At 39.0% G+C, this 15,607-nt stretch overlaps 1 protein-coding gene across 1 annotated transcript in view; it reads right to left on the bottom strand.

Annotated features, from left to right (window-relative positions):
• The window catches only part of LOC140242355 (protein mono-ADP-ribosyltransferase PARP4-like), a 62,735-nt gene extending 47,428 nt beyond the window's left edge, over positions 1-15,307 (bottom strand). Inside the window, exons 1-8 of the mRNA XM_072322090.1 lie at positions 15,195-15,307; positions 13,463-13,641; positions 8,979-9,177; positions 7,701-7,773; positions 6,304-6,385; positions 5,254-5,406; positions 4,526-4,687; positions 3,228-3,368 (exon numbers count right to left, since the gene is read on the bottom strand). Of these exons, the coding sequence (XP_072178191.1) occupies positions 3,228-3,368; positions 4,526-4,687; positions 5,254-5,406; positions 6,304-6,385; positions 7,701-7,773; positions 8,979-9,177; positions 13,463-13,594 (942 nt within the window). The 5' untranslated portion in view covers positions 13,595-13,641; positions 15,195-15,307. The remainder of the gene's footprint in view (positions 1-3,227; positions 3,369-4,525; positions 4,688-5,253; positions 5,407-6,303; positions 6,386-7,700; positions 7,774-8,978; positions 9,178-13,462; positions 13,642-15,194) is intronic.
• Between the last annotated feature and the right edge of the window lie 300 nt (positions 15,308-15,607).

The raw sequence follows: 15,607 nt of genomic DNA, 5'->3' as shown, positions 1-15,607 counted from the left end.
TTTCCTCGTCACAGGAATGTGTGGCTTGTTCTTGTTCTCTTCCCTTTCTTTTTTCTTTTTCTCAGCAAATCTTCGCTGGCGGATTCTACTTTTCTCATTGTACTTCTTCTTTTTCTCTAGCCACTCTTCAGCTTCTTCTCTTTCCTCTGATTTGAGGTTTCTTTTTCTTAAAGTCTTTTCGGCCAATGCCATGTTTAGGCGGTACATCTGGCTGTACAACTTTCCACTTTGTTGCACTTTTTGGTATTTTTGGGGGTCATTTTGCTTCAGTTTATGTCTCCAACTTGTACTGGCACTTCTACTTTTTCTCTTTGTCTGACTGGCCCCACTTGATTGACCACTATCCTCTCGATTTTGGCATCGAATGCGGAGAGCAAAGGGCAGTTTGATTTTTTTTTTAGTTTCTTTCACTTTGCTTTTGCACGGTGACCTTTTGCCTTTGCGTGGTGACCTTTTTGCTTCGCCTCTGCAGGCCACCCCTCTCTCTTTGAATTGGCGAGCCATCTTCAATAGTGAACCCTGTTAAATGAAAAAGAATTGACTTCATAAATCGTAATATGGTTTAAAGCATAATTTTAAAAAATATCAGGTGTGAAACAGAAATTTCAAAAAAGAGGAAACACTTGTCTGAGGGAGCGGAAAAAAAAAAAAAAAAAATCCCAGACTCAAAATCCACGGAGAAATCTCATCCCTGTAAATACGGTAAGTGAATAGTTAAATAAAAATGAAGTATAAAGGGATTGGTAGTGGTTATGATTTCATATTAAATTTGTTTAAGTGTTAATGAAGTGTTCTAGAAATAACCCTAAACTTTTGGTATCATAACATAATTTCAGCTATATATGTTTCCAGACAAAAATGTTCAAGTGTTTATAAAGAAAAGTGTTCAGTACATTTTCAGTGTCTGTAAAATTTATCAAAAGTGCTGGCAAATTCTGGAAAATTAAGCTCAAAAAATCAAGGGGGATAACCCCCTCCCATGAGGGGGTGGGCATTGGCGGCGGAAGCAAAAAAATTTAGGGGGGGACGCGGCGGAAAAAAATTTGACAAGCAAAAAAAAAAGGTTATCAACCAAAATTAAGAGGGGGATCCAGGAAAAAAAAATTGCCCCCGATTGTTGTCTGTTGGGGGTTTCAATAAAAAAATTTTTATCACCCAAAAAAATTTTTATCACCCAAAAAAATTTGGGGGGGACGCAACCCCCCCCCCCCATCCCCCCCCGCTTCCGCCGCCTATGGGGGTGGGTAAGGTAACACCACACCGGATCACTGCCTATGCAACCAAGAGTTAATTTCTGGACATTTAAAACTTCATGGTAGTCTCAAATATATTATCCTCTTAGGAATGCATAATTGATTCCCAAACCCGGTACTTCAAAACAAAAAAAAAAAAGGAAAATGTAGACCAGCATAAACTAAAGTTTTAGTGTCTATTCTCCATTTCACTTTCACCCAAACTTGCTTAGAATATTACACTTATCTTATTCAAAATCTTTGAAATGGTTAGGCCTACCTAATCAGAATTTATTAGATAGAGTACACTACTTGGGAAATATTTAGTAACAAAGTTCTTCATAAAACCACTACCCCAGCCAGGGAACTGGACACCACGCCTGCCATCTTCCAACCCCAGAGTTCAGGGGATTATTCTGTGACTGAATGGGTCACATAGCTATGTTTCCAGCTGCTAAATTTGCCACTTTTTGACCAAGTATCCCTCTTTAAATCCACTTAAAAACACAAATATTATTTCTGAATCTCCTATGACACTTTGATGGTCAGATTTATCATTTTCAAGTGCAGAAAATTACCGCCAATATCGCAAGTTAAGACTTGAAAATACGAACTCACATACACAATACACCATTTAACACATGTGGGACTAACGCGGCACGACGCATAAGGGACACTGCACTTCAAGGCGTCCCCGTCGTCATGCTAACGTTGGGTGTACAGTGCTCCACAAATGACTAGTATTACCATGTTGATTACGGCAATCTAAGCATAATATTGGATATGAAACGATACGGTATTTGCAAGTAGTAATTGCGACAGGTGTTGCTTGCAAAATTATGCCGCTACAATGAAAGACGGAGTGTTTTCATCGTCAATACTCGTACTTCGTTAGCGGGGACACGGTGAATATGGTTTCCCATTAACAGCAACATTGCATGTGTGAAGGTTTCACCACCGAGCACAAAACTGTCCCGATATTTTACGCTTTTCGTAATAATCGAAACAATAAAAATTCATAATCATAATGTTTAAAATCTACAGAAAATCGTGCTTACATTACTTTTGAGAGCTCGATGATGATTCCGGCGTAATTTGCAGTGAAAGTGCCACCGACGTTAGGGAGGGACACAGAGTACACATCGTGGTTTGTAGCGCGCTGAAAAGATCTACTTTCATCGAGCCTGATATATGACGTAGATCGGGCCTGAGATATGACGTAGGGTACATTTCGTTCATGAATTTATTGGGAGTGTGCTTGGCGGAGTAATAAACTCGTGACCGACGTTAGGATATCGAAGGGACACAATATGAACGCGTCATCCAAGAAACTCAAGAAATTACGATGTATTGTACTTATTATACAAAAAAAATGTGATGAAAATTACATTTTCGTTCATTAATGCTAAAAAATGAAATATTTGCCGGCAAAAAACATGTTTTTGCTTAGTAATATTTCACCAAAGCAATACCTATCATACGTGAGGACGGGGACACCAACGCTTACGTCGTGAGGCTAAAAGTCCAATATTTTGGAAAGCAAATTAGCACCCGATTTGTGGAAAAGTTGCATAGCATTTTAAACAATTGTTGATAGACATTACTTCCAATAAAAATAAATTAAAAAAAAGGACTTTTAAATACACAAACAATGTATTAAAATTTAATGTAAAAAATGTCACGCCGACATTAGGAAAAACCTAATGCAACAACCATACTTCTTGCTCGTGGCAAGCCAATTATAATTTTTTCCGTGCCCCAAAACTTGTATACGGACATTATGAAACACAGTGCACACATACTACCTAAGGAAACTCAAATTAGTAGCATTGTAGTGAATAAAACATTGATATAAATGCAGGGACACCAAACACAGCCAATGGGTTCCTATTTTATGGAAATAGCCATATCACACTAGACCACGACGGCTGTAAAGGAGAGGCCTAAGCTCGTGGGCTGACCGACAACTCTTTGCCCCCCATTCTGACCACCCACCTTTTCCAGGGAGACCCTCTCCATGGGGCCTGCCAGGATCTCCGTCAGCTGACCGACCGCCTCCTGCCAGATTTGCTCCACCATCGCGCACACTTCTGGCTCCAGTTTCTCGCTTCCCAGGGATCCAGCCTCAAACTTGGTCTAGGCGCATATAAAAGGATATCAAAAGATTGCTCGGTGTCGCATTTCCCTGATGTTATAGTTTTTTTTCCCCAAAAACACAATTTTCCCTTCAGCCTGTGATCAGTCCCATAGAATTCTTGTAAAGTCAAATCAGAAATGAAAGATCATTTTGTAAATTCCCACAAATTGACATCTTTTAACAAATTTAGATGTAATGAAAAAAAAAAATACTATGGTAGCAAGATGTTCAGCACATTGTACAAATATTATTTTTGTTTGGTAAGTCAGAAAATTCATATAATCTTTATACAATATTCTCACGCCTCCCTATGATCTGTGCCCAAATCTTCACTCACATTTTCTTTACAATTAACAAAGAGAAGCTGTATGGTAGTCTTGTGAATGCTGATATTAAAAAAGAGACGTCTTTTAGGGGGAAAGGGGTTGAAGTCGCCAAATTATCGACCATGCACATGATTTTTATAACACTTTTGTGAACAATATCAAATGTGAAATGAAGACATCACCTCTTCTAATTTAGTTTGCACATGTGGTTGCTCCTAATAACACTTAAACATGACATTGTAACTTACTATAATTTTCTTACTCTACATGGCATTTTTCAGATACCTCTAATGTTCCATCTATTTTTTACTTTGTCTACAAAAGCCAACTTGAGGAGTGTGTAGAATTACACTTTGCAAGTACTGTTTAAAGGTCCTGTTTACCTTTGGGAGCAGTGATTTTAAGAAAGTTTAAGATATCACTTTTGATACATATGTGTAGGTCAGTTGTAGCACAAAACAACCTACCATATAGCATTTTGCAATAAAGCCTAAAATATAAGGAGATATCACTATTTTTCTAATTAAACCATAACTGTAGACAGTTTAGTCTGTAACCCTTTTTATCTTAAAATCATAACTATTGTTCACATTTTGCATATTTAACAATACCCAACTGCGATTATACTGATTCAAATTTTTACACTGGTTGTTTATATCCCTAACTCACATTTTAGAACTATTCTGAAGCACTAATGCTGGGTTTTTGTTTTATCTGTAAATGGTAAATTATACCTTTTATTGTTCCTGCAAACTGGAAAACTATTTTTGTATCCCCTTGCGAGAGGAACGGGAGCCCCAAATCTTTGGGACGCCACACCGATGACTCACCCTCCTGAAAGTTGGCGATCCGATCCACCGGGAGAAAACCTGCTTGCACCTCTTCATCTTCCATGGGGGCTTGATCCGCTGCTCGTACAGTTGGCGAAAAACATCCACCGCCTCGGCGCTCGTCTTCAGGTAGCGGCACTCTCGGACCCCGCTCTCGTCATTCTGTTATTTAACAGAAACAAAACAAAACAAAACAAATACCAGATATTCCAAAATGTCATTTCAAAGCCACTATCATGACTGAATATATCATCAACAGCTCATCTGAGTGATGATGTAAAAAAATGTTTGGAGATTGAGGGAGAGAAAGAGAAGATGTGCAGATGTGAAAATACGCCCCCCAGCAACTGATGAAGAGAGTGGCATTGGGAACTAACCTGTTTCAATTCAGTTTTTTGGCTAACTCCTGATGGGGTGTCGCATGAATTTTGGCCAATGTTTTGGTATTTCATATATGGTAACTATCTCTATCTATTTATGTATGTATGTATCTATCTATCTATTGACTGACTGATTGATTTATCATCTTCTCTACAATCTCCACAATCAAGCAAATGCACAAACATGGCTGCATTGCGCAAGCTTCTCAAACATTTTACATGTAACTTTAAGGCAAGGGCCATCAAAACAGCATAAAACCACAAAAAGAGGAGGCCTACTGCCCCCCTCCCCCCCCCCCCCAACAACAACAACAAGCAAACAAACATAAGACTATAGAAATACCATACCTTCAGCTCACTGACATCCCCATAGTGAGAGAACACTCTGAACCGGCAGGCAGAGTCTGGTTCATCCTCACTTCTTTCTCCAACCTTCTTCTCAGCGGCATGCAACTCAAGCTGGTAGAAGATGCGCCTACCACTCTTCTCATCTTTGATTGACTGTTGAAGAAAGAAAAGGGGAGATACGAAAATGTGTCATAATGATGTATGGTGCATGCTAAAGAGTTGCACATATATTGTACTTTGAGGATGGCATCCACTAAGTCAGGATTTCTTCAATGCGTTACTGATTTTGGCTAAGATCACACAAGTGAAAGTGCTATGGATACAGTAACCTTCACATTTAACCCAAACCCTTTTTCATCATGGAAGCTTTACACCTGTAAGTGCTTGAACGAGAATGAAATCCAAAAAAAAGATATTTGTAGATTGAGTGAATGAAGCAATATGAATAGAACACATCAGCTACGTTTGAGAAAACTTAATTTTACAATCCACTGAAAAGTTTTTTGAAGTATTTGTGCCGCACCTCTGGATGAGAACATTTTGTGATGTCACACCTGGACAATAATACAAAGAAAACTAAACATATTTTTACTTTTCCAGCATTATAATAGAGCAACTGACATAGTTCTTTCAGAAAGCAGGGGAATTATGTTACCCTTAACATATGCCAGGAACAAGTCAAGGAAATGTGTATTTTTCATAAAATGAAATTTTGTGGAATTCTCTTTATACGTCATTCACACCGTTGTCCCGCAGTGACATTATGAACTGTAGGAATCTTCTCATCCAGCAATGCCAGCAGAAAACACTTTAACAATTCATACCTTTTTAATGGATTTTCTGATTTCCTCATATTTTGTTGATGTGTTCTACTACTATTCTACATTCACTCAAAATGCACACAATAACTGGGTTTCATCCTACTTTAAAAGAGCGATTGGTAGGTAGTGGTAGAGGTTAACACACACATTACTATCAACACCGTATCTGTTTGCAATGTCCATAACTATTTGAAGAAGCCAGTCCTGAAGGGGTTAAAAAAATACTTACATCCAGGAGAACACTCCTGGCCAGATGATAGCCTCCTTCTCCTGGAAAATTTGGGGATTCCCCTGAATTCCAAGGATAGACTCTACAAGGTAAGAAATATGAAAAGTATGATAAAACGATCTATGGTATAAATATACTCAATATACTCAGTGATCAAAGAAGGCAGCTGAAGAAGTACAGTTGTGCCTTATACAGTTATGTTTTGTGTTATATGTATACAGTTGTATATGTGTATAAAAAATATACACTGTACGCTGTATATAATATATCACAATATTGATAATAATATACTGTATCTTAATTTAAATTCTTTGTTTTCTATTAATGCATTTAGAAATACCAGTATTAAGTGCTTAATGTTATCAATTATTATTACTGTTGTTATTATTAATACTATTATCATCATCATCATTAGTAGTAGTACATACTGTGTAGTATCATTTTCGTTATTGTAGGAAGTTGCAGGTTTCAAATCATGAGGATAGCATATTTGTCTTGGCAAACCCCCTGAAAAGTGATTAAGTCACATACTCTATCTGTGAAGAGAAAGACTTTGCATATCTTAGCAATTCCATTGTGAGAGCAACCGTGCACAAAGTTTTAGGCACAAGACCTTAATCGCACAAAGCTAGCTCCATGAGCATGACTCAGACAGACCAGGTAAGCAGTTTTACTTAAATGTGCTGTAAGCTGATGAGAAGAAAAAACCGAGGGCTGAACATGAAAAATGAAGAACATGGCGCTCCATTGAGAGTGAATATTAAAACACAGCATGTAAAGGGTTAATATGTAACATGATGAAACCTGAAACTATCCAGCATTATGTTAACACACGACTCTTTAATATTCCACCATATGGCAAACAATGAAAAACCTTTTACAAAAAATTAAATGATTAAACTGTAGCTCTGCACTGCAGTGGCTAATGCTCAAAGCTATCAAATACGCTTACACTGATGTACTGTTCAATATACTACAATATGGCTATTCAAACAATCTATTTGTTCAAACAAATTGAAACAAAACAAAGAAACAAAAATATTCATAAGACTGTAGCCCAGTATAGCAATTTCATGTTTGCTCCTGCGACAATTGCTCACAAGAAATATTTGCATGCTCCGCCAAACATAAATTCTATGAATAAACATGAACATACACTCTAACCCTAACTACTCCTCACATCAAACTAAACCTAAAACCCTATCACAACCCTAATTCTACCTCCACGTCCTTGGAGAAGATAAGACCAGAGCAAGTGTTGCAGGAGCAAATTTCATGTCACCAGCACTGCAGTGATCCCAGTGCTCCTGGGTATCTACACTGTAATACTCTCATGACCGTATCTCATTATTTACCCAGAAGAACAAACCTCATCCAGTTTGCCTGGTAAGACTTACTTGACAGAAAAGAGATCCACATGTAACGCCCTCTTCCTAATCACAGTCTTACGGTCCTTCTTCTGTCCAATGCCTGGATGAAAGAAGAAAATTTCGCTACGTACATCAATACACAAGGGGGTTGGGTCTGCTAAGGGTTGTTGTTGTTGTTATTTTTTTTTTTCAAAGTGTCATAGTGATGCATTAACAGTTTGCAACTTTCTGAAAGGTATTCTGAAGCACTCTGACAGGGCAATAGCAAGATACATTGTACAATGTATTTGTAAATGAGTCAAGTGTGTCAACAAAACTTCCAAAACAACTGGCCGAGGATTTCAGACTTGGTTACAGCTCATCCACTGTCATTATCAAAGGTTCGAAACTTGGGCAAAGAAAGCACCAGAGAGCAGCTGTAATATGGCATGGCACAAGGGTTTTGTCCGACAAATTTGCTCTCAGCCAATCAGATGCAAGGATTTCAAGTAGCTTATAACAGTTTGTCAGAAAAAATATCTGATCAAACACTTCATGAAATGCCCCTCAGGGGTACACCAATATGAATGTTTGCCATTTTTGTATCATTATGTGACAATAATATGCAGTTATCAGGAGTTCTTACGGTACAAGTACATCTACAATGTAGGTTCTGTGCTTTAGAAATTGATATATAATTTCCATGGCAACAGCTCAAATTATCACTGGTGATTAGCCATGGTCCAGCTGCTGTAGTCATGGTAACCACAACCGATGTAAATTGTTCAAAGTACTGTAGGAGCCATGATGTAAAGGGGCCATTTGTGACTGAATACTGTACAGTCCGATCTCTTATATCCGGACAAGTCGGGACCGGCACTAATTTGGATACGGATTTGGCCGGATATGGGAGGCCCAATGTTTAATACACGCAGCTGCCGAAAAACGGTCACCTGTGCCGTGCCCTGATGATGAAAAGTTTTCTGTCCACGTTCTTGCGCTAACTTGAGAGTAGTGAATGTCTGAAAGCATGTTATTTAGCCGAAAATTAGATCATGAATGTCTGAATGCATGTCATTTAGATGAAAAATTAGATGTGAGTGTATGTTCATTTTGTTGAGAATAACATGTAATTCATGTGAGTTTGTGCAGGAATTGTGTTTGAGTTTGGAATCCCCCTTTCCCCCGTAATTATGAGAATGAAAAAAAAAAAAATAAATAAAGATGTCGCCGAGATCACATCCGGATAATAGAGAGATCCAGGTAAAAGGAGGACGGATAGGAGAGGTCGGACTGTATTTGTAAAGGCACTTCCAGCATGCTCACCAACGATCTTGCCGAGTCCAAAGCCGGCCTGGGCCTGTGTATCCACGATGAGGTACGAGGCTGGGTTAAGGAGCCTCGAGGATGACAGGCAGTCATCGATGTACGACAACCCTACGATGGGGATGTTGAGTTTCTGGGCCTTGCGAGTTTTGTAGCTGAAGCTGGCCTTGGAACCCTCATCGATAACCATGTGGGTAGTCTGGAACACAAAATACATGAAGATATATGTATAATATTATATGTAAACCATATGGTACATTTGTAATAACATCAACTGAAGTGCAGGGTTTGTAAAATACCAGTCAGGGGTTGGATAAACAAGACCACATGATAGTGGAACATTTATTGTGTTTCCCAATGGGCAGAATATTTTGTTAAGTCCACTGTGAAACCAGATATATTTGCATACATAAAACTTTAACAAATTTTGCAAGGAGCCAAGATTTGCAAAAGCAAAATGCACGTTAGAGTGTTTGTCTACACAATGCATTGGGTGCCAGTAGCGATCCGCGAAAGTTTCATGCCACAAATGTTTCTGGTTTTACAATATATGCTTACTGTTGGGAAAACATTTTTGTATTGATGACATACACTACAAAATAACAGAACAATGATGTTACAATAGCCTAATGAATAGAATAAATCGGTTTCCACTTTGTTTAAATTTTACACTTGAATAAAGCAATGACTTGTGACTTGTGATGTGATTTAGCTGAGGAAGTAGCGCACAATAAATTCATGTAAGTGCCAGTGTTTTCTTTTGTTGGTAGTGATGCTGTACAAATGTCTACTTTGGACTGTCACAAGTTTAAAGGGTCATGCTTTTAACCCTAAAGGGGCCGGGCTTTTTTGGCTATGCTCAGGCCGGAGGGGGATGGATTCCGCCCCCCCCTGAGATCTCGGCCATCGCAGGTGCGATCGCGATGAAATTTTGCATGCGTGAGACCCGCGTCATAATCTACAAGATTGTGTCATAAGATTTTTTGAAACAATCAATTTCTAATTTTAATTAATTAATTATGCAAATTAAGCTCAAGGTGATATTTTAGCCTAATTAAAAGCATTGAGAGTCTAACTTTTGATCTGTAAATCTGTTTTAGCATATTCAACAATTATACATCACGAAAACTTCCAAAACTCATTTCAATTCTTATGTATTTTATTGTTTTCAGAATTTCTTATGTATTTCTTTGTTTTTCAACTTTTGTTTTTTCTTTGGTTTTTCATTGGAAATTGTCACTGACCACTTTTCTACCATAATTAGCACAAAATTAATCAATGAAAGTGATTAATTGTAAAAATAATCAGGTTTTTATGCCTTTCATGACAGAGCACTGTTTTGCATAGGAAATGTACACAAAATCACAAAATTGTGCCCATTTTGGGGCGACATTCCATTACAAAAATGGGCGTGGCTTCGCAAAAGTATGCGCGGACGTTGCAAATTTGGTCTCAAAAGTTGCGCGAGACTTGAATGAAGAAAGTCAAGAAGCCTCGCGACGAGGCCTTCTCGCGTTACAGAATTATAGCGCGAAACGTCGAGGGGGGGGGGCGGATTCTGCAACTTTTGATGCTGGAAGTCTACAACAATAGAGTTTTAAATTCTGAAATATAACCTGTTTCCTGCGGGAACCTGGTGGCCTGTGTATTAAGTCCGGGATTTCAGAATTCAGTATGGAACGGGTTAATGGAGGTTGTCAGTGTTCCACAAAATTAGCAGAGCCCTATGACCTTTTCTGATCGCATTTCAAATCCTTTTATGTGGGAATACTTTGTATGTTCAATTCTTTGGCTCTGCTGGCTTATACTTGTGAAACTATTAACCTCTGTTTTTTGTTCTATGGTGGGATATAAACCTTTACTATTTATTTATATTTCCTATTGACCGATTCTGTGAGGCGGTTTGTGTATTATCGGCATGGGCAGCGCCATTACTGCGGTGTCCCGGCCGACCCCCACCCCCACCCCCCTCCCTACATTAGCACGTGCACGGAATGAAAAACTGATGCATGGTTGTTTTAGCCAAAAGGCGTCTCGTACTGAGTGCGCGAATGCTTGCTTAGTGCGCGATAAACATGTTGCCCAGAGGTGGGGGAGAGGAGGGGGGTAGGCTGGGACACCGCAGTTTGAGCTAATGGCTGCGCCCAGTTCCAACAAATTGTCTGCTGCCCTCAACGAACCCGAATCGGTCTATACCTTCATATAGAATAATATTGATGAACATTGTGATAGGCCAGATTATTGTACAAAAATCGCACATGTACAATACTAATAGCCAATGCCATAATAATATACCGTAAATGTTGGTTTAATGCATCAAGCCGTGATGGTGTTCCATATTGAATGTCAGTATGTTTCAGTTTCAATTCCACTGTGGATAATGTCTTTGTTTTTCTTTCTTTTTTGTCTTTGTCTTTCTTTTGATTTAAAAAATTCCAATGTGGACAATAAACTAATTCAATCAATCAAAACCAAAAAAGACAAACATGTTGGGCATTCACCAAACTGCACTCTTACAGTTCTGCCACCAGTGAGAGAAAGAGATTAATAATTAATAATTCACAATATCTATACAGCACATTATAACATGAAATGTCTCTTTAAGAAGCGCTATGGGGAAAAATAGAAAAGGAAGAAGAAAGAAAGAAAGAAAGAAGCCAAAAAAGTTATACATTTTCTTTGTATTCTTACATGACTCCCTCCCTAGCCCTTTGGCCTTGCAGGCCAGGGAAATATTATAAATGATGGATACCTTTTGTTGTTTCCCACATTTCTAAACTCCCAGGAACTTGCGGATCAAGGCAGACTAAGAAAACTGGCATTTATATGTAACACAGAAGCCTCTGATAATTTAACGAGTGATGGCTTTATTCACAAAATCAACAGATTGGGAAACTTTGGAATCATTGTGCAATGATTCACTTGTGGAACGAGGCAACCATGAGTGATAAAGACCTGTGCTCGTATCAAAGATAACTATCTAAATCACTTTATCACTTGATTTCTATGGATCATATTTATTGGGGTGTTGGTGGTAGAAAGGCAAACAGGATTTTTTTTTTTTTTTTTTTTTTTTTGGGGGGGGGGAGGGGGCTTTAAATGCTAAACTTTATGGAAATCTTGCTGGTTTCTGTTTGGCAACTTACATACTTATTGGCTTTTAAAAAGATGTGCAATATTGTGCATGCATATATTCTTGTTTGGCACAGATCATAGTACACTCTCCACAAATATCTAATTGACACTTCACCCTGGAGGTAATTTGTACGTACATTTTTAAATCATCATTTTTGTGGAGATTAACGAGATTAACGAGATGAGTTGTGTTGAATGTTGAGAGAAAACCACACAGGAAACCAGTGATATGTTTTTAAAATGACCTTGAATGGGCTCTGTGGCTTTGAAGCATGGCCTAGTTTACTAGCTCTGTTAGTACTGTGGTTTCTTTGACATATATTATATCAAAAATGTGAAAAAAAAATGTGGTTTCTTTGACATATAGGTATTATATTAAAAACGTGAAAAAACAAAAAACAAAACAAAACAGGGCAGTGGTGTTGATTCTACACTCAAGAGCCCATGGTGTTAAACCTGCAGGATGTTTACTGCAGCAGTTCAGGGTGGTCCACGTGAGCTCGTCAGGGTGAGCACGTTGCAAGCTCAGAATCTGAGAATATTGCACAAATTGTATGTGCACAGAGTACACTTCACAAGCGAGTACAGTAGTACACAATATTTCACAGCTTATTTCTGTTTGTGTTGCTTACATTCAATGTTCTCTCTCATGTCTTGCACATAAATATCAAAGTACCAGGCAGTTTGATGCTTCTTATACAGTATTTTGCACATGTTTTCCACATGTTTGAATACATTTTATTTTGAGCTTGTTGTAAATTTTTGAGGATGTTGTACAACATGTTGCTGGCTTTTTGAGGATGTTGCACAAGAATTTGAGCACGTTGCAGCGACATGCTGAAACCCTTAATTCATGGACCACCCTAGCAGTTTATGGATTCTACACTTTTACAATATCACTGAGTTACTTACAATTCTGATAAAAAGAACCGATGGGATAAGAGTCAAATAATTAAAACAAACAAACAATACAAAACTTGACTCCACACTTGATGGAGCAATGGCAAATTGCTTGCTGCCATTCGAAGTGAACTTAATTCTCACTGTACCTTGACACCATCTACAATACTCATTACATCAACTTTCATTCACAGAACTTTCATTCATATCCAAACTGAAAATGTATTTGTTCCTCTTGCATTAACCATTTATGGTACATACACATAACTGTAATCTACTATGTAAAGGAGAATTGTGTTCTTTGTTTGCTTGTCTGTTTGTCTGTTATTTTTCCCCTGCTCTCTTGTGTATTGTACATTGTACATGTGTTTTTATTGAAGCGCCATAATTGAGCACCGAAAGGTGGACTTGTGCGCTATACTGTAAGTGGCTAGTAACATTATCATTACCTTCCGTGATACTGTGTAGCCTATCGTTCCGCCATCCTGCAAAATCTTGTTCTTCAGCCCCTGGCGCACTTTGTAGCTCACCCTGCTGGCGTCGAAATCCAGCACAAACTGGCACTTGTGGAACACCTCCATTGTCGCTTCTGTCACAAGACGTTCCGGATTTCTCAGGTGTCATGTGACTGTCAAGATGGTGCAAGCACGAGAAAACACAAAGATGTGAACAGGAAAGACAACAACTCTCTCAGCAAATCACAATTCATTGCAGTTTGCAATAGTCAGTACAACTGTGGTCATCATAACTCAATGTTATTCTCCTCCCCATACACAACTCATTGATATACATTGTAACTAACTAAGGTCTATGTAGTATGCAACTTTTCTGAACAGAAATTCACAAATAAATTATAAAATACATTGCATGCTTGACAGATTTGTCTGGACAATGTCACACTGCCAAGAATTCAGAGAAAGTTGTGTGAATTTATCACACCCAAACATTACCAAGGCTTGGATCAAACATGGAATAAGAGCCCATTTTGAGCTTATATCTCCATTTCACTGCTGGAGTAAAATTTCGTTGCTTTCCATGTCTATTGAGGTCTACAATTTTCTTAATGTCTATAGCAAACTGAATCATGACAACAGCAAGATGAACAAACTTTTGTAGATGAGACTCGAGAGGTCTATTTTTAAAGTTTACTGTGAGTGTGAAAATAGATTAATCAATAAAACAAATAAATAACTGAATGGGAGAAGACATGAAATCAATCTCACAGATGATAATATTTCCAAGACCATGTTCAGAATTTATAGATCACAAACATTAAATTCATAAGGTCATGAATTTGTCCAGCATGTAATACCGGTAAAGTTTACCATACATTCAGATGCAACACTGGACAGAGCATTCATAATCACAGCTACACAAGACTTGAATCTGTCCAGCATGATTTGTAGGATGGTCTTCGCCATTTTATATACGAAATATGGTAGTTTCGGTGAAATGTCCAACAAAATGTCTTTAGACTTTATGCTTACACAGCACGGCACGTAGTATGTCTCGTATACTAGGGCCTACTAGACATTCATCATCAAAAACATACTAGAGTATGCACTACCTGCTCACAAGCACAGAATACGACTTGTACCCAGGCTTGCCTGTCTATTGACTGTGTATTGGTTTAGCTGAGCATCAACACTAACGCAAGAGCTATACCCTGAAGTTTCCCCTTTCGGGAATGACATCATCCCGATGACCACAAATTGAACACGTTAATACTGTCATAATGTACACACTCCACTCACTGCACTGTGCACCAGCTGCTCTGTGAGTATCAGTTGTGGGATTTAATTGTAAAAGCAGAACCGAACCGTTCGTTGTAAACCTCGTTAGCTCATGAGCTGGGTTATGTGATCAGTCAGTATCACAGTGATTGAACAAGTAACATAGTTATGGTTAGACCTGGGACTCGACTCTCGTCTCTGGGGTTGTGCTCCATGCATGCACTGAGGTGTGATCAGGGCTGGGGCTGTCTTCCAACGTAGGCCCCGCGTCGTTGCAGTCCGGTCACGGCCGGCGACCAGTGCCATTTACCACTGCACTGTGGTGGAGCGAGATTCCAGCTAGCTAGGGCCAGTTGGTACAAATTGCCTATAAATATTAGTACACAGCTGAACAGCTGCCTCATGGGTACCCACACCCTCCAAGCACCGCTTACTATTATATACTTACTTGGAAATCATTCGAAACATGTACCCGGTATACACAGTTCTCGGTTGAATGTTCTTTGCAAGAAGCAAGCAGACACCGAACACGCAAGCTGTAGTCCGTCCGTCCACTTCCAGCTAGCTACCTAGTTGTAGCACTGCTGTACGTTGCCTGTGCGTCATGATCGCAGTGTTGAGTGTACTAGTAGTCGTAAAACTGAACACGACACTTATTCATGACGTAATTGACTAAAAATAACATCAAAACACGGAAGTCAGTGTGGCCCTGCGGAAATAACGCCTAGGAAATGTATCGCGGCACATGCCTGTAACAGTTGTACCAGGGAGGTGAGTCTCACCTCCCTGGTTGTACAGAGCATCCACGGAGCTGTCGCAATGACAGTGGGGGGTGGGGGGGGGGGATGCTCCAGGTGCGCG

The sequence above is a fragment of the Diadema setosum genome, chromosome 19, assembly GCF_964275005.1.
Source record: "Diadema setosum chromosome 19, eeDiaSeto1, whole genome shotgun sequence".
In the NCBI taxonomy this organism is placed as follows: domain Eukaryota; kingdom Metazoa; phylum Echinodermata; class Echinoidea; order Diadematoida; family Diadematidae; genus Diadema; species Diadema setosum.
This window is presented reverse-complemented; position numbering and strand designations above follow the sequence as displayed.